At 38.6% G+C, this 23754-nt stretch overlaps 1 protein-coding gene and 1 long non-coding RNA gene across 5 annotated transcripts in view; one reads left to right on the top strand and one right to left on the bottom strand.

The window, feature by feature from the left end:
• TRPM6 (transient receptor potential cation channel subfamily M member 6) overlaps window positions 1-23754 on the top strand; it is a 165573-nt gene that overhangs the window by 102523 nt on the left and 39296 nt on the right. For all 4 annotated transcript variants that reach the window (XM_008531410.2, XM_008531408.2, XM_008531406.2 and 1 more), the window contains exons 19-25: window positions 3117-3263; window positions 6016-6144; window positions 7517-7768; window positions 9453-9627; window positions 9832-9946; window positions 13343-13536; window positions 16905-17037. In XM_008531410.2, the coding sequence (XP_008529632.2) occupies window positions 3117-3263; window positions 6016-6144; window positions 7517-7768; window positions 9453-9627; window positions 9832-9946; window positions 13343-13536; window positions 16905-17037 (1145 nt within the window). The remainder of the gene's footprint in view (window positions 1-3116; window positions 3264-6015; window positions 6145-7516; window positions 7769-9452; window positions 9628-9831; window positions 9947-13342; window positions 13537-16904; window positions 17038-23754) is intronic.
• On the bottom strand, window positions 1562-22220 carry LOC139078601 (uncharacterized). The gene is made up of 4 exons (XR_011531618.1): window positions 22018-22220; window positions 13837-13947; window positions 13419-13500; window positions 1562-1719 (listed from the first exon to the last, which is right to left on the bottom strand). It is a non-coding gene; the product is annotated as an uncharacterized lncRNA (long non-coding RNA).

The following is a 23754-nucleotide window of genomic DNA, read 5'->3' as shown; positions in this document are numbered from 1 at the left end:
AAAAAGTGTTTTAAATCTTTTCTGTTATGAAAGGATTATAGTTAAAGTAACAATGTTCTTTTGTCTTTGAATTTAACTAAAGCAACAGATTTTGATGACCTTGTATTTAGAATTTTTCTAAGCAGAGAATAGGGAGTAGAGGCAGCATTTGGTGGGACATATAAGATTTCATAGTGCTAATTAGGTATAATGTGCTTGATTCGTTGAGGAACATAATTTGTGTTATGTATTTTGGGAGAAACCAAAGGCAGATGAAACATAGCTGCTCTTTTAGAGTCTTTGTGCTTTGTCTTCGTGGTGATAGTGGGTGATCATGAATATAATAAAAGCACTGCTGGTAATAGGAAAAGGAAGACCATTATTCTGGAGCTGAAGCTGTATAGAATTAAACACTGCGTCTGCTTAGTGAGGTTTTATGAAATTCCTTATTGAAGTTTCTACAGACAAAATAACTTTTCCATGACAAGTTTGAATCTCTCTACCTGCTAATCCCTTGAAAGCATGACTTTTGATGACATGAACTTTCTTAGGAACAAATTATAGCAAGGTGGCAGAATGGATTAACTAGTGGAAGAAGAGGACTCTTCTTTCACTTGGGGTTAGTACGTGAGGATTAGGGGTTGGTGACAGCTTCATGACTGAGGTCGTGTTTGAGATGTGACTTGAGGATATGGAGAGGGAAAGTAGCATTTCATTGGAAGGAACACCGTAAATAGGAGCACAGAGGCAGAAAATGCAAGGCATATGTCAAGCGTCGTAATGCTTTGGCTAGAGTCCAGGTTATAGTGGACATGGGACAAGGAGGGAATATTTGCTAGTATGGCTGGGAAAGTAGAGTGAGGCTAGATCATGGAGACTCTTGTATATTCTATGAAGGAATATGATTTTTATTCTGTAGGTGATGGAGAGCCGGTGAATGTATTTGACCAGGGTAGCAAGGTGATCTGACCATTAGGAAAATTATTCTGCTGCCAGTGTACACGATGATGTAGCAAGAAGACAGGCTGGAAGCAGGGAGACCTTAGGCTAGTGTAACCTCAGATGAGATGTAAGTAAGGGCTTTAGCCAGGGTTAGTAGCAATGCATATGGAGAGGAAAAGACAGATTTTAAGTGAAGTCAAATAAGGTTTGAACATGGAGCATGGATGAGAGGGAGATAACAAATATGACTGAGAGAGGCTGATGGTTAAAACAAAGCCATCTTGAAGGAACATGAGGATGACTGGAAAAGGAACAAGTTTTGAAGGTGAAAGATGAGTTTAGTCTTAAACAACTTGATAAATCACAATGAAAAAAAGTTTTAAAAAGTTGAACAATAATCTATTTTATCAGAGCATCATTAAAAGGAAAAGATAACTATAATACAATGTAAAATAGGCATGAATTACAGTAGAGTTGATTGTTATAGTTATAATTTTATTCCTTGTGCCTGCAGGTATCTGATTCCTCTTAGAGAAAGAGAAAGAGAAAGAGGAGTGGGATAGAGACATAGAGAGAAGGAGAGAGAGATTGAGATTTGAGTAGAATAAAAGTTAGCTAAGTGAAATATTTTTGTGTTTACCTTCTTGTAAGGAAAAAAAAAGTCTTGAATCTCAATTTGTGTTTCCATGCTGTATTCATCATGGTAGTTGGTGTCTTTGAATTCAACTCAGAGGCTCAATTAGCACTTTATAATCCACAACAGACTGTCAACGGTAATTAAGACCTAATGAAACACTCCTAGACAAAATAATAAGAGAAATTATTTAATAACAAGGTCATTACTTAAATTGCTTTCTGGGGTCTTTCTGAAGTGGTACTGTTGTCATTAAAATCACAGTACGCTGTGACTTGTCTAATCAGTGCTAAGCCATTTTAACTCTAGGCTGGTTCAAACCTGTTAGGAAATGGGTCAGTTCCTACACCTCCAAGTCACACCCCCAACTCCACTGCCCAAAGTGAGGCAAGTCACGGAACAATCAGTCAGGCATTGAGATAACCCGTTAGATGCCTGAGGCCTCGAAAATTACATTTCCTGCAATTACACAGACAATTCAAGCAAAACGTGATTCATTTGAAAAATCTTGCTAATCTTGCAGGTCTGATGCTAGAGAGATCTTTTGTGGATGAGTTGAAGAAATGTGCTAGTCTGAGAGGCATCAGAGAACATTCCTTTCTTTTCATTTAATACTGCTTCAAAAAATTACACAAGTAATGCATTTCCTGTTAGAAAATTAAAACCACACAGAAATTTATAGTCGGGTAACATTTCTTTTGCTTCTCTTTGACAGCCCCTAAGTTCCCTCTTCTCAAAAGCAACTAGGCTACAAGTGCTTTTTTCCTTTTTTTAAAATTTCTTTTTTCTTTTCTTTTTAAAGGCTCTTCTGTGTGGACACCTGTGTAGTCACTCATGCAACCACTTCTCTCCCACACACAGATACTGAGTGCTCATCACCTACAAGGCTTAACCCCTTTGGGCTGACACATAGCTTTGAGAAACTGATGAAAGATATGATGCTTTCCCTAGAAAAATGCACACGTACAACACAATACTTGCATATAGTTGCAGGAGGTTCAAGGAACTCCAGAAGCTCAGAGAGTCCATGACCTTCTGGTAAAGAACTTCTGCTTTAAATGAGTGAAGAAGTTGTCAAAGCCAGAATCCTGAAACTAATGCTGTGCCTGGCTTTCCTATGACTAGGAAAAGATACATCATTGTTGCATGTCCATTTTGTCCTTTTGAATTATGTTAATAATGGTATCATCTGCTATTGATTTCTTGTGGATTTTATGAATATCCTTAGGTTCCAAAATTACTGATGAAAGAGATTAAACAGAACAGAAGCAGGGACCATTTTTAAATCCTTGCAACTACTCTTAGTTTGACTAGTTCTGATTGTTGGAGACAGCTTGCTTTTCAGAAATACCCTGTACTCCTTACCCAGACAAAGATTTTGTACAATAACATGTAGTTTTCTTTCCCTTCAAGACTAAGATTATAATTTGGCAAGTGGGTGCCCAGTTAATTTCTAATGTATTCATTATACTTATATATTTATGGTATATTTTGGATATTTGCCAATGTCAATATTTTAGTTAAGCCCCTGACAATAAATAATTATGTATTTCTTTTGCAGAAAGATTGTGATTTAGAAAGGGGCCCTGATGAGAAACTGGATGAAAATCAGCATTTTGATTTAAAGAGTGGTCCCCAGAGCCTTCCATGGACCAGGAAAATCTATGAGTTCTACAGTGCTCCAATTGTCAAGTTTTGGTTTTATACGGTTGGTCTCATTGCAATAATTATATATATTATTCATGATGATTAATAGCTAATGATAATGTTGATAATGATAGGCCTGATTTGCCTATTTGTGATAAAAACGTAGAAGTGCTGTAACAAAAAACTGGGGGAATGACAAAGGAGGTAGGAAAGAAGATTGGAGGGAGGCAAGGAAAGGTTGGAGCAGATCTTTGGGAGTGAAAGAACAAGCATTTTCTTCCTCCTGGTGTGCTTCCATTGGGCACAGCTGGGACTGAGCATTTGAAGCTTTGTGGGACAGTAGAGTTAACAATGATGTTTTTAGAGTTAAGTGATGGAGGTGGATTCTCTTCCCATCTTGTGCAAAAAAATTAGCAGTTGAATTTTTTTTTCTTTGTAGGAATAATGTGTAATACAGACAAAATGCAGGTGTTTATTGTCTACACTAACATATGCTCATAAATATATAGAGGGCAATAAAAATTTTAGAAGTTGAATTGTATGAACAAATACCAAATCTATTATGAATAGTAGAGATACAGAGACAGCATGAACTGTACTTTAAATGTTTTAATGCTTTTCATATTTAATAGTGTTTATTTTTCTAATGCTTGTCTATACATTAATTACTCATGGCCAAGATTTTGTATTTCTAAAACATTTGAAGTGTGACTGTAAAAGGATACTTATCTAAATGTGTTATATTTCAAAATATTTACTTGGCCAACCATACACTCTGATTGTATACTTATTGAATAAGTGCATAGCTCTGAATGACTTTTATTTGTTTTTCAAAAATCAAATCTCCCTTCAAATGATGAGGTTTCATCATTTTTGTGAGTATGCACCGAAATATCCCAGAGACTGATTACAGCTCTGAGAGAATTTTAGCTATAGTCACATCATTGGGAAAAGAGTATTCAACTATTTCTTTCCTTAGAAATTTCCAGCTTACAAACTCTTAGAAACAGGAGCAAAGCTAAGCAAATAGAACAACAAAAAATAGCTAATAAATAGGACAAATAAGCCAGCCAGATCTGCCCACTATAATGGATGGTGAGCACAGGCTTTTTAGTGTTGGCTATCACATTGCTAGGTTATGGCGTGTGTGCTATATTAAAGCAGTGTCTTGTTATAAATGTTATGTTGAAAAGAAAAATGTAAACATTTTTGAATCTTTTTTTAAAAATTGGAAAGAAATAAAAAGACTCAGAAGCAATACCACCAAGATCTACAGTGTTTTAGTATCTGGCCACTGTAAAAGCAATGACAAAAATGTAAAAAATGACTGCTTGATAGCATAAATTTATTCAATTATGTCCCTAACGGGCCGTCAAATGTACTCAGACTTTGAGGCACAGACCTAGAGAAGTACAGAATTAATAGAATTTACCTTAACTTTCTTATATTCTTCTCTACTATGGCTCTTTAACTTATGGGCAGTAATATCCACTATAGCTGCCTGCAATACCACCTGTTATATATAATATCGCTATTGTGTAGTCAGAAGTGGTTTCAGCCATTGTCTACATAGAACTAAACTTGGAAGACTTGTCACACTTAGGTAGACCTCACAAAGATATGAGAAATAGGAATCTAGATTAAAATAATATGATTCTTGTGAGAATGAAAACACATGCACACACAAGCACACATTTTTCTCTCTATTGATCTGGGATTTTTAATACAAGTGTCAATCAGCTAGCACCGTGTATTGTCTCTGAAGCTGTTAAAGGACTGTGCCATCTTGTGCATTGTTGGTGATTGTGGAAACTGGGAAAGCCTTCCTGGCAGGCAATTTAGTAATATGTTTTACAGTTTTAAATGTGTGTACCCAGCTATTCTGCTTCTGGGAATATATCTTAAGAAGATAAGAAAGTTAGATAAGATTACAAAGCTATTAATCACTATGTATACACAGTCATGCACTGTATAATGATGTTTCAGTCAACAATGGACCACATGTGACCGTGTCCAATAAGATTAGTTCCATATAGCCTAGGTGTGTCATAGGCTATGCCACCTAGGTTTGTGTAAGTACACTCTATGATGTTCCCACAACCATGACATCTCCTAAGGATGCATTTCTCAGAATGTTTCCCTGTTGTTAAACAATGCATGACTATATGTGTGTTTATTGTGTTTTAATTCTTTGAAGAGACTGGGCATTAGGTTTAGTGTACACAGTAATTAAACATATGTTTCTTGAATATCTATCATGCTTCAGGCTGAGTGCTGAAAATATGTCTTTAATTACGAGGACTCACAGTTAGACAATACTTCTCCACTAACCAGAATTTTTCATCAATATAAAATAAAACTCTTAGCAGTAGTAAATGCCACAATTTATGATGTTTGAAAATAGGCACCTATTGACACTGCTCAGTTGGTGTACTTGGCACACACGTTTTGTATGTGTGAATGGAGGGGAAGGTGTGTGATTCCCTCTTGGCTTGCTGTTAGCCTGAAAGTGCCCATGCTGGATGTGCAGTCTTCTGGAAATTCTGGTCAGGAGCCAACAGGCGGAGACAGTGACCCCTCTCATGCATTTGAGAATAGTGATCTTCATTCCTGCCAGTAAATCCCAGACTAGAAAACCATGGATTCTTGTGCCTTCCTGGATATTAGATCATCACTAATCAGAGAGTGGTCCCAGTTTCATGTTATCACATCGAATTTCATGCGTGTGTTTCCGCTCGGCTCTGTCTCTGTCTGCTTGGCATCCTCCATTATGACTGTTGCTCACATGTGGGGAATGTGTGTTCCCCTCACAGATGGCGTATGTCGCGTTCCTCATGCTGTTCACTTACACAGTGTTGGTGGAGATGCAGCCCCAGCCCAGCGTGCAGGAGTGGCTTGTCATCATTTACATCTTCACCAACGCCGTTGAGAAAGTCAGGGAGGTGAGTTACCCCTTCTGCCTTTGTCTTCTCTGCACCTCTCCTAGAGGTGTTCTGGGCTCGGGACGAAAATGGACACAGCAAGGGTTGGGGTGAGACAGGTAATGCTGATCCTGATTTGCATGCTACAGGAAGAGTGTTTAGGGGAAAATCTCTGCTCTCAGCCCTTTATCCTTGCCGAATACTTCCTGCTAGTTGCTGCTTTTTGAAAGCAGTTATTTTCAAGGATGTCTTAGTGTGTTTATCAGTCCTAGAGTGATGCTAATTGTTATTAGACTCTCCAACTATTTGAGTACCCAGAAGTGGGGTTTTTTTGTGAGATTGATTTTTATAGTCTTGCATTACTTGCATATTAGCAGTTTCGGCTCACTGTGAAACATAACATAAATGGCCAAAGTTGTGCAATTTGTTAAGAATTCATTTCTAACTTTTGAAAGATCCATCTAAACACCTTTGCAAACTGGAACTGAAAATCCCTCTGAGGCAAGTAGCCAAAGAAACCAAACCAAACAAATCAAAATTTTCATTTTTAGTTTGCAACGAGTCACTTAAAAAAGAATTAACATTCCTATGCAGTTATAACTGGAATCACGTACAGTTATGATTTGCGGTGCTTTAGATATCAATGTGTATGAATCTCTATGTTTATGCATTTACAAACATTTATTTTGTCCTACAGCTAAGATGACCAACATTATACACTAAGTAAATGTGTTCTTAGTAATTATACCTATGTTGCCTGCTGGTTGCTATTGTGGAGTTTATAATTATAGATAACAATTCTAGAGAGATTCTGAATTTCACCATTTTTTATGCTTCAGGGAAAATAGGTTTGCTATTTTATGTTTCTATTTGTCTAATATTTTGTTGCAGGAATGATTTCTTATAATAGTGACTCCCACTGTGACATTCTTAGTAATTTATCAAGAACTCACTAAATAGCAGTAATAGGACTAGATTTCAGGATTCCTCAGTTTCGAACCAGTCTCTTTTGCATTCAGCTATACCTCAGGAAATGGAATTGAAGCTATATAGATCCACTGCTGTATTGAGTTTTAAAATGTCTTGGTGTTCCCCTGTATTAGCTTAGAATTTATGAAAGTAGAAAAACTTCCTTTATTTTTTTTTACTTCTGGTTGTGTTTTCAAATAGCTGGCTAGCACTATCAGTGACATTAAAATATATTTATAGAATTGTTTGCATAATTCATTACCCAAGGATAACTTAAGTCTCCCAAATCTCCTTGCCATCTAAGGTTTGGCAGGATTCAAATTACTCTTTAAATGAGCAGTTGGTGTGTTGAAGAAGAATATATTGATGAGACTCTTGAGTTATACCCTATTCTTTAAATTTCCTTCTTTCTTTCTTCTTTTAGGTCTGTATTTCAGAACCTGGGAAGTTTACTCAAAAGGTGAAGGTATGGATTAGTGAGTACTGGAACCTAATGGAGACTGTGGCTATTGGCCTGTTTTCAGTTGGTTTTGGCCTTCGGTGGGGTAACCCTCCTTTCCACACGGCGGGAAGACTAATCTACTGCATAGACATCATATTCTGGTTCTCACGGCTCTTGGACTTCTTTGCTGTGAATCAACATGCAGGTCCATATGTGACCATGATTGCAAAAATGGTGAGTACAGTTTGCTTGTATATTCTGGTGTCCTTTCTAATGGTTCTACCTAATTTCATGTTCACATCCAATAGTTTAACTCTTTGAATTATTTTTAGAAGCAGAGACAGCAAGATCATTTCATCACTGCTTTCCTTGTAACCACAAATTCATATTTAACAAAGCCCTTGGATCGCATATTAGGTGGTTGATTAGATACTCAGCTTACCCTTTTGGTTAGGGTCAGATGATATGATTGAGTCAAGCTTGTCTCTGAGCGCAGTCATTCCCGAGAGCCAGATTTGTGTGAGGCTACCACCAATAATATTTTCTGGTGAAATATCAATTTATCTTTTTATCTCCCCACCCTAAGCCAACTCTTAAATAGTGCTTACTATGAGCCACACACTGTTCTAAGTACTTTGTGTATATTAACTCATTTAATCTTCAAAATGACTTTATGAGATAGGTACTATTATTACCCACTTTTTATATACGGGGAAATGGAGCTTAAATAAATTTCCCAAGGGCTTAAGTTGAGGAGCAGGATTCAAATCTAGGCTACCTGGCTCTGTCTGTCATCTGACCTCACTGTGCAGCTGGACTAGCTACTCCAGCTGGTTTTTCACAGGACCTGAGACCCAGCCTTGAGGAAGTGCAGTCCCTCCAGATCATCTTTGGCTTTTCTTTCTGGAATACTCACTGGTGGGGAAGGGGCAAGTTCTTGCGAGGGAAGGGTAGTGCTGAAACAAAGAGCAGAAGAGGGATACCCTCTAGGACTCCAAAGACAGATTTTGCTTACTTTACACTTTTACATCAGCAACATTTTCTCTGGTCTTGGTGACACGGGTGTTTGTCAGATAGGCTATGCTAAGTAACTGATATATCTCAGTGACTCAGCACAAGTTTATTTTTCCCTAATGCAAAGTTTGAGGAGTGCTCCTAAGGGTTGTCCTCTGCCCTGTGATTCAGGGATTCAGAATCCTTCCATCTTGTCACACAGCCATGTCAACATGTGGCTTCCAAGGTCTCCTGTGGCAGGGAATGGGAGGGAGGGAGAAAGTTTAACAGCTTTTAACTGCTCTGGACAGGAAGTGACATAAGTCACTGTCACTCCACAGGCCATCAGTTAGAATTGGTCACATTGTCCCAGCCTCATGGAAGGGAGGCTAAGATATGTAGAGAAGCTCATGGAATACTCATGGAATAATTGTCTTTTGCCACCGTGAACAATCGCGTTTAGTTGATGTGCATTTAGTAAGCAAAATAAAACTGACCTGATCAATTTCTGAGACTCTCATCAATTCCTGAAGATAATCCCAGGAATAAGGAGCCATTTGACTTATTTGACCCCTTATTTTTATTTCTTTCTTTTCCTAACCTCTGGTCCAATTGGTGAAAAGTTGGAATTAGATATTCAAAAGCTGTTCACATTTCATTACTTCTTAAAGAAAGAAGTACAGACTCTTTACCCTTAGCACATTTGTTTTTCCAACAGACCACATGACATGAAACACATACTGTGCAGCGAAAACAAAATGATTTAGCCAAAGGAAACCCAGCTATTCATGGATTAGGGCATTTTGGTCAATGACTGTAGACAGTCTTATTATTGGCAGGTATAATAATGATGGCTGCTGGTGTTTGATTAGTTTTAAATTTCAAGTCTGTGGTAAAATTCTGGTTGTGCTGTGCTATTTTGCAGACAGCAAACATGTTCTACATTGTGATCATGATGGCCATAGTCCTGCTGAGCTTTGGAGTGGCACGCAAGGCCATCCTTTCGCCACAGGAGCCCCCATCTTGGAGCCTTGCTCGAGATATTGTGTTTGAGCCATACTGGATGATATATGGAGAAGTCTACGCTTCAGAGATAGACGGTGCAAAGGGGATTTTGCCATCATGCAGAAATTGAACCTTTTTAGATACTCAGAATAAAAATGAAATTTGGAAAATAATCATCTAAATCATAAAAATGTCAAAAATTTCTGGTATTCTGCTACGTTAATGTGCTAAATATTTGTCTAGAGTCATAAGACTCTGATTCACCTTATTTCTCATTCTTTTCAATTCTTTATTTGTAGTTTGTTCAAGTGACCCGTCTTGCCCTCCTGGATCTTTTCTTACTCCGTTCCTCCAAGCTGTCTACCTCTTTGTGCAATATATCATCATGGTGAACCTGTTGATTGCTTTCTTCAAGTAGGTTATTTTAATTAAATATGGTTATTTTATTTAAATCAAAATAGGGGCAGGTATTTTGAGTAAATTCACATGTATTTTGAGTATGTAATGTTGGATTTTGTGTGTGTTCCATGTTTTATTACTGTGGTTTTAAAATATGGGCATGAAACTACTGGTAGGAAGGGAGCAGAGCATGAAAAGAGAAAAAATAAATGGAGAGAAAGTGTAGTAAAAGCAGAATGAAAGGAGATGATGCATTGTAATAAAGTAATAAGTTGGAATAATAGAAGAATAAGAGTTGATGAGGTTGAAAGTTGGCTATGGAGTTCTTGATATCCTTTCTTCACTTGGCTCCCAGTGTATCTCGTTCTCTGTTTTCTTCTATCTCACTTTTCTCTTCTTCTCAGTCTCCTTTTCTGGATTATCTCCTTCTCCTCAACCTTTTAACAGTGGAATGTCCCTGGGCCCAGACCTTGCTTGTCATTTATTTACGCTTTGTTTGGTGATTTTGGTCAGTTTCCTGTAGATGTCGACAAATTCCAATTTGTATATCCAGCCCAAATCTCTTCCTTGAACTCCAGTCTTATAGATGCAACTGCCCCCTTCCATCACCAGTTTGATGCATACAGAATTCTAAAGTTTTAAATGTCCAAACTCTTGATCTCCCCTCTTTCCCGGCATATACTTATTCTACTTGTAGTCTTTTCCAAATCCAGGGAGAAGACCACAAGTTTCTGGCCAAGCTCCATCTTTCTAGTTGTTCTGACCAAAAACCTTGGAGTCATTCTTAATGCCTCTCATACTTCCACCTTTAAACTGTCAGGAGCCCCTGTTGACCCTACCTGCAAAGAGATCACCAATCCAACTGCCTCTTACTGCCCCACTGCTACCACAGTCTCCAAATTTCTTTCTCTGCTTCTGTCTTTGGCCTCGAAATTCTGTTGTCAATGCAGTAGCCTTAGTAACCCTTTAAAAACATATGTCAGAAGATGTCACTGTTCTGCTCCAAACCCTTCAATGGCTCCCCGTTTCCCTCTGGGTAAAAGTCAAAGTTCCTACAATGATCTAGAGGGCTCCATGTGATTTGGCTTCTCTGTTGCTTCTCAAATCACGCTACTCTTCCCCTCACCCATTCCTCTCCAACCACACTGGCCTCTCACTGTTTCTCACACAATGCAGGTGTGTTTTTGCTTGCTGTTCCCTAAGTCTGGAACGCTCTTCCCCCAGGTATCAGTGTAGTTCATTCCCTCACCCACTTCAAGTCTTTGCTCACATGTCCCCTTATGAATTAGGCCTGACCTAAGGATGAGATTTACGAGTGCGGCTCCCTTTCATTGTCCTTGGCAGACCTTCTACTCCTTACTCTTCTGGCTTCCTACTCACTTGTATTATATACACAAATATATTTTTAATTTATTTATATATTATGTTTTTCTGTTTATCTGGCTCATCTACTGGAATATAAATAAGCTCCACAGGGACTATTGGGTTTTCTTTTTTTTTTTTTTTTGTGGTCTTTTTTACTCATGAATTTATCCCAAACACCAAGAAGAGTGCTTGGTGCATATTTCTTTGATGAATGAAAGAAATCAAGTGAGGTGCTGGGAAGAAACAAGTATTTTCTGAATGCCTCTTATGTGCTAAGCACTGTGCTAGGTATTTTATTCATTGATTATCTCACTGAAGAGAGAGAGATAAGAAAAGGGAAGTCAATGCATGGAATCTAAGTAAAGAAAGCAGAGAGGATAAAGGCTGGAGGGAGGCAAAATAAATCAGAATACTAAAAAACAATATTTGCCATATATTTGGGGAAGACATGCTTTCCTGCTTGTTACAAGTTTATATGATAGCTATCTTTTTTAGCCCCCACCGTTTTATGAACTTATAACATTTATTGATGTTTAGTTAGCATAGCTATTTGTTAGACATTTCAAACAATGTTGAGAGTGGGTATGAGATTTTTGGTTCTCCAAAATGGCAAGTGTCAAAGGAGAGGTTGAGAAATCCTCAGATAGACCAATCTTCTCACTTTAGACATGAACACACTGAGGACCAAACAAGCTGACCCTCAGATCTGACTACCTGTCCAGGGGCCCTTTCCAGACTCTCTGTGCCAATAGTTACAAAGAACCTGAAATACAGTACACTCTGAAGATCGCCACCTGCTGGTGGACAGCCATAGTGGCATTTGGTGTGACAGTGGCCTGTCATCTTGGTGGATCTCAAACTTGATGGTGCACGAGAATCACCTGGAGGGCTTGCTGAGACACAGATGGCTATAATGTCCACCGCTAGGGTTCCTAATTTGGTAGTTCTGGGCTAGGACCCAAGAACTGACATGTTCTCACGTGATGCTAATGCTGCTAGTTCAGTGACCACACTTTGAGAACTGCTGTTAAAACACAGTTATCTGTGTTTCCATCATCTACTTTATGGACTCTGTGACCTTCCTCTCTCCTCTTATCCTAAGCTGGCTTTCTCTAGGATGGTGCTGGTTCTTTCTCTGTCATTGCTCAAGTTTAAGCTTGCTTGTATTTTCATTTGCTATTTGGCTGCCCTACCCAAGTACTACTCTACCATCTTTCTCTAAAGAAGCTAATTTTATATTAGCCTAATCAAAATTTTAAGATGGACATTCCATTATGCCCACCCCCAATAATGTTATATACTTACAGTTAAGTAGTTAGGGATGATATGCTATTTTAGAATAACTGTACCACCCATCACAACTTCCATTGTAAGTTCTATAGTATCAATATTTACTATACTATCTGCATATTATAATTAATGTAATTAAAGGGAAAATCCGAGGGGGCCTACCAATAAAGGGTTACTTTCATTTTAATCTAAATAATTTACCTAGCTTCTAAATGGAAGCCCTGCATATTGATTTATTTTGGGATGAATTGATTTTTCTTCTCTGTCTCTTCTTCATTAATACTTTTTCATTTGAGTGTTTTAACTAGGATTATTCTAGCAATTTTCACATTTGACATTAAGAGAATCTCTTTGTAAGGGTGATGATATAGAGGAACATTAAAGCTGTTTACTGTGAATGATGAATTATGGACTGAAAAGAGCTTCTCATGTGAGAGGAGATGGTGAACCAAGAATAGTGTTAAGTTCCAGCTGGCAGTTTCTGTTCATTGCATTTTAAAATGTTAGCATTTTCTTATCTGATTGTAATTTCTACCTTTTGCTTATTATTCTGATCAGCATATTTTATTGTAGAAGGTGATTAATGTATTTTGTTTGGTGGAAGAAGAATCATAAATGCAATGGATATTATTTTTATTGGCCAGCTGCCGGTAGTGTCAGGTGAACCAATCATGCAAGTTGGAAAATAAAGAATCTAACCACTATGTTTCAGGATTCCGTATTAAAACATTGTCCCTCTCTTCCTATAACTTACAGTAATGTTTACCTAGATATGAAATCCATTTCAAATAAACTGTGGAAATACAATCGCTATCGCTACATCATGACCTACCATGAGAAGCCTTGGCTGCCCCCGCCTTTCATCCTGCTGAGTCACGTGGGTCTCCTCCTTCGCCGTCTTTGCTGTCATCAAGCTCCAAACGACCAAGAAGAGGGAGATGTTGGATTAAGTAAGTTTTCATTGGTGGGGCAGGAGGTAGAGAGTAAAGAGTGGAGATCCAAGGTGAAGACACACTGACCATAGCCAATTAAATTCAGGGCACAGGACGGAAGGCTCTGGGATTTAACTGACAATAGAGTATCAGCTGAGGACGAGGTCAAAGTAAATACATTGACCTCATTATGTGGTGTAGTGCCTTTTGCCAAGATTAGCTGATACTTTGAAAGAAACGAATAGGTAGGAATGCAATCTCTGCTTGAATATGTAAAGGCTTTATGTCTCCTGGAAAACCTGCGTTTTCTCTGCTTACCTGGGAATTCGTCAGAATAGCTCCTAGAAGGTAGTCACAGTGACCCGTACTCATTTCCTTGTTGTTGATGATAGAATCCAAAAAGAAAGGAGTTTCTGCAGCCCTTGAGGTCTAAGAGAATTAGATAAGCAAGAGTTTGATTAACTTATTATCAAGAGTCACGGTTCTCCGTTCTCTGATTTATTGACTATGGAGGTGATTCTAAATGGATGTTTTGTATTCTTAAGAACTTCAACTCAGGATGCAGAAATGTGGATTCTCATTTTACTTATTTATTTTTTTTTTTGCAAAGCTTACATTTATGCATTTTGAGATTTTCCTAGTTCATTTTGCTTAGTCATATCTTGACTGCAGGATATGACTATCATACTAATTGTCATAAGAGAACATTCCTTATTTTGGTTTTACAGATCTTCTGTAGTTCCTCTCAAGCAATTCCACAACTGGTACCAGGCCCATTTCTAGATAATTCCTCAATATAGAGGAAATGAGTGGCATAAATTCATGATCCTTTATCCCAATTTTTAAATCAAAAGTGCTTCTAAAAATGGAAAGTCTTTTTCTTCCTTAAATCAGGGAAAGACTCATTTTGGGCAAAAGAGGCCAATGGGACCAATGTGAAGACATTTATTCTCTTTATCCCATATAGTATAAATATTCATGGATTTGGCTGCAGAAATAGTAATGTGTTTGATTGCAGGGTACTGCCCCAGCCCTGACTAGAGATTTACTTCATTTATGGTATATGCACTATATTATTACTCTAAAACTACAAAAGACAGATTCTGAATTCTAAAACATATCTGGTTCCAGGAGTTTCAGATAAGGGATTATAGACTATTATACATTTTGGTGAGCCTTTAGGGGGACAGGTATTAGTACAAGGTTGACAGGTTGATAAGCTTTTGCTCCTGGTACTTGGCTCTGTGAAATATTTTTCTCGTTTTCAGTCGCTTTGAAGATTTATTTTCCTTTTCCATTTTTTCCCCTGAAGCGATTCAGCCTTTATAAAGAAGCCAAAGCACAACTGAAGTTAATTTGTAATTTTTAAGATTTTCAATAGAGTGCCATCCGAGGGGTTGGCTGCAGAACTGTTGCAACCTAACAGTTGAATGAAAGATCATGGGATTGAGTAGAATTTGGCCAGATTTCCTAGCACCATGCCAAAGAACTTTTCCTGGGCTCACCTTGATCTGGGCTAGTAGGATGATTCTGGTATAAAACTCAAGTAACTTTTCTGTGGATAGAGGTGCTTTCACGCTGAGCTCTGAAAAATTCTGGGATTTTTGTGAGATTGCTTCCAATTCTCTGTATTGAGGATCAAGATGTTTGCATACGGGGCAGCAGTGCCACCTGGCGGACGGTCACAAGAAAGCCCTGCATGTGCATGCTGCACCTGTGACTGGAGTTGCTCTGTGGGTCATTTGCTCTCAGGAATCCAGAAGGCTCAAATCACGACAGTTGTAAAGTTTCTTCCTCACAGGAGATTCTTTAATGCAAACAGACATTTAGGGCTGGGTGGGGCTGGGGGATACTGGATATTTTTTTTAGTATTTTTAAGATTCTTCCATATCATAAAATCAGAAAATGTTGTGCCCTTGGGTTGTGAACATATTATATGGCTGAATATTATTTTCTTTTAGCCATTTTTTTCAATTTAAAATCAATCCTTTTGTCTTTCATTTTATTGGAAAATAAGGGAACATTTGCATTTCTAATAAATTCTGGAGAACTCTAATGGTTGTTTTTTCCCTAATTTAAGTGAAACTATTGAAGGTAAAGAGCTTTCCAACTTTCCACTTTTTGCAACACCATTTTTATATTTTTCAAGTGTTAGAAACTTGCTCAAAAGATGATGTGTTTTTCTGTTAGGTCGGAGTGAGAGCCGAGGTGATAGACTGAGGTGACTGCTGAAGTTTGATGTAGAATGGCATTAGCTCCATAGTATCACAAAATGATGTCTTTTTGAAAAAAGTTGTAACTATTTATTGAGGGTTGCCAAGCACTGTCCTAATGCCTTTACAGGCACTTTATTTAATCCTTGAAACAACGTGACCATGAGTTAGTGACCATCATGATTCCCATTTTACAGAAAGGAAAACTGAGGCACTGGCAGGTCAGGACCCGCTCAGGTCACAACTGTGTCACTCTGGCCGCACTTATATCCTGCACGCAGCTGTCTCCTACTCAAGAGCCCACTCGGTTCCCCAGCCATCTCTACTACACTCAAATGATGTGTTTTTTAATGAGTTAATTCTAATTATGTTAGGGAAGGTGTGCCTTGACTGGCTACTGACTGGTAATAACGTCTCTTTTTTCAGTAGAAGAACTTAGTATATACAAACTCAGTGTAACAAGGTAGAACTTTCTTACGCTTACTGGATTAATTTCAACAGCCTTTGACTTCTTCTAACCTTGATTTTAACCTAGAGGTTACTGATGGTCATTTTAACGGATAAAACAATTGGCAAGAGAAAAAGACAACCAGATTCTTTCCCCAAATGCATATAAATACAGTCACGCACCGCATAACGCCATTTCCATCAATGACGGACCGCATTTACAACGGTGGTCCCATGAGATCAGTATAGTATCAGTACCATAGTAGCCTAGGTGAATAGTAGATTATACCATCTAGGTTTGTGTAAGTACACTTTATAATTTTTGCATGACGATGAAATCACCTAATGATGCATTTCTCAGAACATATCTCTGTCATTAAAACAATGCATGACTTTATAGTGAATTTTTCTTAATGTGTAAAAACATTCTAACCTATGAAAATATTGAAGATAAAGTGTCTGTTACACATGAATCATCTTCAGATTCCCACATCTGTTTATAGAACAAATAGGAAAGACCCAGACTGGCGTTTCCAGTTGTTTCTACAAACTACTTCCCAATTAATATTATAGATTATATGGTGTGACGAGGCGGCAAACTTTTATCACACAAGCTACAGTTTATTGATTTTCAATACAAGTGGAAGAAAAGCCACTCATACACTCCCTCAGCTTCCTATGGAGGGTGAATAATGATCCTTTTTGTGTCCATATTCATTTCCACAGAACTCTACCTGAGTAAGGAGGATCTAAAAAAACTTTACGATTTTGAAGAACAGTGTGTGGAAAAATACTTCCATGAGAAGATGGAAGGCCTGAATTGTAGTTGTGAAGAACAAATCCGAGTGACATCAGAGAGGTAAAAGATATATATATATTTGCCACCTCCAAACTGCTATCTAAACCTGACTCTACTCGAATGTCTAAAAAAAACTAGAAAGATCTACTTTCAAAACCCAGAGGATAGTGTTCTTTAAAATTTTCTCTAGTGGGATATGATATTCATGCAGTCAGTGCACATTTATTAGCATCTACTGTGTTCCAGATAGTCTTCTAGTTACTGGAGATAAATGGTGAATAAGAGACAAGGGTCCCTGCCATCATAGGACTTACATTGTAGTGCGTGCACATGGAGGGTTGAGGATTAAAAAGAAATATGTAACTTAACGTCAGACAGTAAAAGAATGATGAATAAAGTAGTATAAGAGAAGAGAAAATGATGGTGGCAAGGGGTCTGCCAGAGTTGGGGTTGGGTTGGACCATTTTGGGTAGCCTGGTGGTATGGGAAGGTCACTCGAGGCATTGAGGAGGAGAGACCTGAGGGAGGTGGGCCAGGCAGAGACATGTGGTGGGATGGCACACCTGGCTGAGGGAACAGCCAACTCGGACAGCAAGGGGTGTCCAGGAGCAGCGGTAGGTCGGGAGGAGGATGAGTGCAGGGCGCTGGTTGCACCGGGAGTCACAGAGTTCCCCCGGCGCCTGACTGGCAGTTGTGCCGTGAAATAGATGGCAGCTTCACTGCAGTATGTGAAGGGCGAATAGAAGTGGAGACAGCAGTTATAGAGAGCTTTTGAATGATGTTTTCCTGTGAAGGGAAGCGGGGGGAATATGGAGACAGGATGAGTTCTTTCATTCTATTTGATGTGGAGATAACAAAATAAATGTGTTTCTTCCTGGAAATGACCCACCAGCAAGGGAGAAACTGCAGGAGCAGGAGGGAGGAGGCGATTTGCTGGAGTGAAGTCCTCGAGAAGGGGGTTAATGGAGGACTTTCCCCCCAAGCAGGGGGCCGGGAGGGACTCTGAGCAGTGTGCCAGGGGATGAAGCCAGGGTGTGGGAACGTGGTTCTCATGGCAGTCACGGCTGAGGGTGCGTGGGGGTGCGTGTGATTCTGGGCAGCCGGTGCAGGGAGGCCATTCAGAGGTTCGCGGAAAGAGAAGTTGTTTTGGAGAAAGTGAATGTATGCAGTAACTCTGGCAGGATCAAAGCTATTGCGGATGTACTGCTAATTGTGGGTGCAGCATTGTGTTAAAATATCCAGGACGCCATGTGATTATATGCATTTCAAAAATTTAGATATAGTTGACATATTTGTTTCAGGTATACAACAGAATGATTTAATACTTGTATATTTTGCAAATTGATCACCACAATGTCTAGTTAACATCCATCACCTTACGTAGTTATAATTTTTTTTCCTTGTGATGAGAACTTTCAAGGTCTACTCTCTTACCAACTTTCAAATATAAAATACAGTATTATTAACTATAGTCCCCATGATTATATGCACTTTTTAAAACACGGAGTTGCTTTTGTAACTGGAAGCAAGTTGACAGAAGATAAATGTGTTCCTTCATTTTCGAATATTGGTGGACCTGACTATAAAATGTTATGCCTAATGATGCATGTATTTTTTCTGATGTCCACATAGATAGTGAATCCTTAAATATGGCCTTATTTAAAACTGAACCACATTAAAAACTTTCTAAATGGTTCATTATGGGCCTATGTCATATTTCCAGACTTATCTATTGATACCCCATTTATGTAAATATGTTTAGGTAGCTGCTTGATTGAATTTCAGATTAAATTTTAATATTGAGAAAAAATTGAATATCAAATAAAGATTTGTGAGCCCATAAAATTCAGACCCTATTATTTTACTTGCATAATATCCTTAGGCCATAGCTCTGTGAGCTTCCCATTCCCTCTTCCACACATTCTGCCTTCTTTGTAGCTGTACTCTGAGTCCTGTGGGCCAGCCTGGTTCTCAGTTTTGTATGAAACATACACCCAGATAGGAGTTTACAGAGCTGGGATGAAGTCCTGCTTCTGTCACTTACTGGCTATTTGTACTTGGGTGAATGTACTCTGGGTCTTCGTTTTCTTATATGTAAAATGGACACAAAAATAGACCTACCTCTTAGAGTTGTTGTGAGGATTATGTGAGATAATGTAGATGGACTATGTGGTAAGGGTGCAATGAAAGTTATCTATTATTATGTAAAAATGGGCTCCAAAATTTGTGAGTATAATTTCTTTTAAATACAAATTCCCTTCCAAACCTTAAGAAAAAGGGAAAATAAGATGGATCAAGATAGCTCCCCTCCCACCCCCAGTTATGAACTGGGACAAGGTCATGGAGAGCCCCTTACTTCACACTGTAAACTATGGAAGGATTTCCGGTGGGCAGTGACATGGACAGGTTTGCCTTCTAGGCAGATTCCTTCAGTTACTGTGTGGATTTGAGGCGTCAGAGTTGGAAGTAGGGAGACCACTCGAGAGATCTATGCAGCAGAAGGATGAGTCCCAAGGACTGGCCGTGTTAGTGGTGGCGGGATTGAAAAGTGGGTATCTTAGTCCATTCAGGCAACGATAACAACAAAATACCACAGACTGGGTGGTTTATAAACAGCAGAAATTTACTGCTCGCAGTTCTGGAGGCTGGAAGTCTGAGATCAGGGTGCCAGCACAGTCAGGTGAGGGCCCTCTTCCGGTAGCAAACGTCTCGTTGTATCCTCACATGGCGGAAGGAGTTAGGGAGTTCTGTGGAGTCTCTTTTGTAAGAGCACTAATTTCCTTCATGAGGGCTCTACCCTCATGACCTAATTACCTCCTGAAGACCTTGCCTACTAATATGATTACCTTCAGGGTAGGATTTCAACATTTGAATTTTGAGGGGACACAAAAATTCAGACCTAGTAGAAAGGATGAATAAATACATATTTAGAAAGGACAATTCTTGAAGTGAGTTAGGGATCAGATGTGGAGCTAAGGATGAAGATGGAGTCCAGGATGACTTTCAGATCTGTAGCAAGGGTAATTAGGTGAAAGGTGGCGCCACATACAAAATGAATGGGGGAGGCGGAAGCAATGAGGTTTAGATGTGTTGAGCCTGAGATTCTAGTGGCACATTTAGCCAGAGATGTTTGGGAGGCTTGAGATCTGTGAATCTGAAGCCCTGGAGCAAATTTGAACTGGACACGGAGAGTTGGGAGTCATTTGCCTTTTGTAAGAAAATAAAACTATGACAAAGGAAGCAATTATGCTCAGTAAGCAAGTAGAATGAGGGAACTCAGTGGGCTGAGACTTGGACCCTGAGAGGCACCAACACCTATATAATGGATGGAGGAAGAGGAACACATGGAGAAGACTAAAAAGAATTGACCAGATGGGCTGGCCTGGTGGTGTAGTGGTTAGGTTCACGTGCTCCACTTTGGTGGCCTGGAGTTTGCAGGTTCGGATCCCCAGTGCACGGACCTCCACACTGCTCATCAAGCCACACTGTGGCAGTGTCCCACATATAATATAGAGGAAGATTGGCACAGATCTTAGCTCAACAACAATCTTCCTCACAAAAAAAAAAAAGAATTGACCAGAGGAGTATAAGGAAAACTAGGAGAAGGTAATATCATGAGTCAAGTGAATGCAGAGTGAAAATTTGAGAACCAGACATTTACAAACAAGGAATTTAACAACAACAACAACAACAACAATAATAACCCTAGCACTGGTAATCATCATATTTCTCTTGAATTTTTTTGACATTTGAGTAGAGAAGGATTATGAGGTAGATGGGTATATAGCTTCTAAAAATATTCTAGATACTTTCAAGGGCTCTAGAATTTGGTTAGGAAGCTCTGATTTAACTTCAAAACATAATCAATCAATTTTCCCCCTTAATAGAGCTATCTTGCCAGCCCTCTTTTTATGTGGTTGTTCTTGTTGAGGTCATTCTAGGAAGCTCATAAGTGAGGTACGAAGAGAGGGAAGAATGTTTTCCTGTGGTGACTGAGGAGTAATTTAAAGAGGGAGGGAAAGGAGATTAGGAGGCTATTTGCATGTTTGCCTACCTCTAGAGAAGAGATCGCCCATATCCTTATAGAATTGAGTAGTTGTGAAAGTGGAAAAAGAGAACATATTAAGGTTGTTTTATATCTTACTTTTTTTATTTGCAACGCTGGCTGCTTTTTGACCCTAGTCAGCATTTCTCTCCCTCTGTTTTGTGGAGTAAGATATTCATTGGGTGTTTTTCCATATTAAGCATGTATGGGCATGTTGTATTCGGGAAATGCTACATTTTACAAGAAGTTTGACTGCTTTAACATAATGCACGTTGTGACTCAGCAGAGTTATAGTTTGAGCGGGCCCTGTCATTATTTCGCCATGAAACCTTATTGAAGAACACTTGTGAACACCTCCCAGCACGGGAGACGTTGGTGTAATTCTCTTAGCCTTTCATGGGACTCTAGGACCCCCAAAAGAACTCTGCCTAGATCCCTGAGTTGCTGAGAGGTACTGGAGTGCAGTGGTTACTGCCAGGGAGTATGGAGTCAGACCGTCTGGGTTTGAAGCCTCACTGTCACCACCATGTGACTGGTCATGTGACCTGACCTCTTTTCATGAAAAGAATAATAGTGATGGCTACCTCCTAGAATTGTCATGTGGATTCAATAAAATAATAATCTGGAGCCTTTGTAAAATGCCTGGCACATAGTGAGCACTCAGTGGATATTATGATTATCATGATGACTGTAATTATGCTTGTTATAATCTCATTTTAAAATATCTTGTCCAAAGGCCCATAATAAAACAATACTGGTCTTCCCTCCACCCTCAAACCTTGCAAAGAGGAAACTAAACTTATAACAATTTATTTTATGTGTCAGAATGACTGAAAGGCTAGATTAAATTAATGTAGTTGGTGGTTGATGAATATAATTAAAATATGTTTCACGGGACACTAAGCTTTGGAAAATAAGGGCCTATAAAAGCAAGAGGACCTGGTTTGCGGGTGACCAGGTTATTTGTCTAACAGGTCTCTATTGTAGCATGTTACCTGTTGCTGTGAATAGTTGCTGGTTTCTATTGTATCCATTCGCTGCTAATGGAACTTAATGAGTCTCCATTACTGCTGTTCAGACTGTACTGTTTTTGAATTAGATGAAACAGTGCACTAAATGGAGAGGCTCTAATTAAGCATATTTGGAAGGGACTATACATATATTTTGTGCTCTTTCCCTCATCATCCTTGCCAATTCTAGTTTTGCAGGTTCTAGAGGTCAGGAAGCATTTATTAAGCCTCTGTTGAGTCATAGAAGTTGAATTCTATAGCAGAAGCAAGAAAGAGAGGGTTCCACCCACATAGATGGCAATATAAATGGAAAATACCACCCTCTTTATTCTTTAATTCCTATCTGCAAAGTCTTCAGAGGGAAGAAGTGGAAGGTTTCTCAATCCGTGTGACTTGAGATGTATTCTAGAGAGGGGATGTCTTACACTCTTTCGGGAAGTGTTTGCTACAGCTGAGTGCTGACCTCTTCGCACTGTGATCACTGCTTCTTCCAGCCCCAAAGAAGACAGGGGATCATTGTTTTATTTCTATGCGTGGTCATGTCAGCTGTGAAACTGTTGATTAGATTCCCTCCCTTGCTGTTTTTCTCTTTGTTCCTGTTGATAAAAGATTTCCATTATTGAGAAACTGGAAAGTATACTTCCTCCTCCAAATAAAAGAATGAAACAGGGGAAGCAAAGAAAGATGAAGCAAGGTCATAAGCTAGAGGCCACTGTGAAAATTTTGGTCTTTTTCCATTTAGTCTTCTATATATTTTTAGTTAAAGTTATACGTTTGTATTTTGTAGCCCACCACACACACCCAAAACATTTCTTCAAATAATTAAACATTCTTTGTAAAGATATTTTATCTCTACTTACAAAGTTTTAATACCAAATTTAAAAGTATGTAATGCAGAACACAGTGGACATCCACATCCCCACCCCTACAAGAAATAGACAAAGACAATTACTATCAGCCATATAAGTATGATTTTTTTTTATTGAGATAAAATTGGTATATAACATTTTATAGGTCTCAGGTGTGCAACGGTATAATTTGATATTTGTATATACTTCAAAGTGATCATCACCCACTGTAAGTCTAGTTTCTACTCATCACCATGTAATTGAGCCCCTTCACTCATTTCACCCACCTCCTAATCCTTTTTGCCTCTAGTGACCACCAATCTGTTCTTTGTATCTATGAGTTTGTTTTTGTTTGTTTGGTTTTTTTATATTCCCCATATACGTGAAATCACATGGTATTTGTCTTTCTCCATCTGACTTTTAATGGCTGCATAGTATTCTCTCTTATAATGGAATGAATATCTGTCTGCCTTAGCAGAGTGAAATTTCAACTTCTTTGTATATGTTGCCTGATTGAATGTCTTAATGTTGCATCCTTGCCAATATTGAGTAATTTTAATCTTTTTTTTAATTTGCCGGGTTAAAAAAATGTTGTAACAATGTAGATGAGCTCACCGTTGTCTCAACTTTCATTTCTCTGCTTACCTAATGAGATTGAATATTTTACCATGTTTTGTTATCTTTCATATTTTATCTTTCGTGAATTATCTGTTCATGCCCTTTGGAATCTTTGTAACTTTTTTCTTCAACAATTTGTAAAAGCTTTAGATTTATTAAAGGATACAAACACCTTATCTTATTTGTTAGAATAATTTCCAATTTATTTTTTGTTTTAAAATTTTGTATTCTATTTTCAGGAGTATGAGTTTCCTTT

The sequence above is a fragment of the Equus przewalskii genome, chromosome 22 (assembly GCF_037783145.1).
Source record: "Equus przewalskii isolate Varuska chromosome 22, EquPr2, whole genome shotgun sequence".
NCBI classification, from domain to species: domain Eukaryota; kingdom Metazoa; phylum Chordata; class Mammalia; order Perissodactyla; family Equidae; genus Equus; species Equus przewalskii.
The sequence above is the reverse complement of the archived record's forward strand: the minus strand, read 5'-3'. Positions and strand labels throughout refer to the sequence as shown.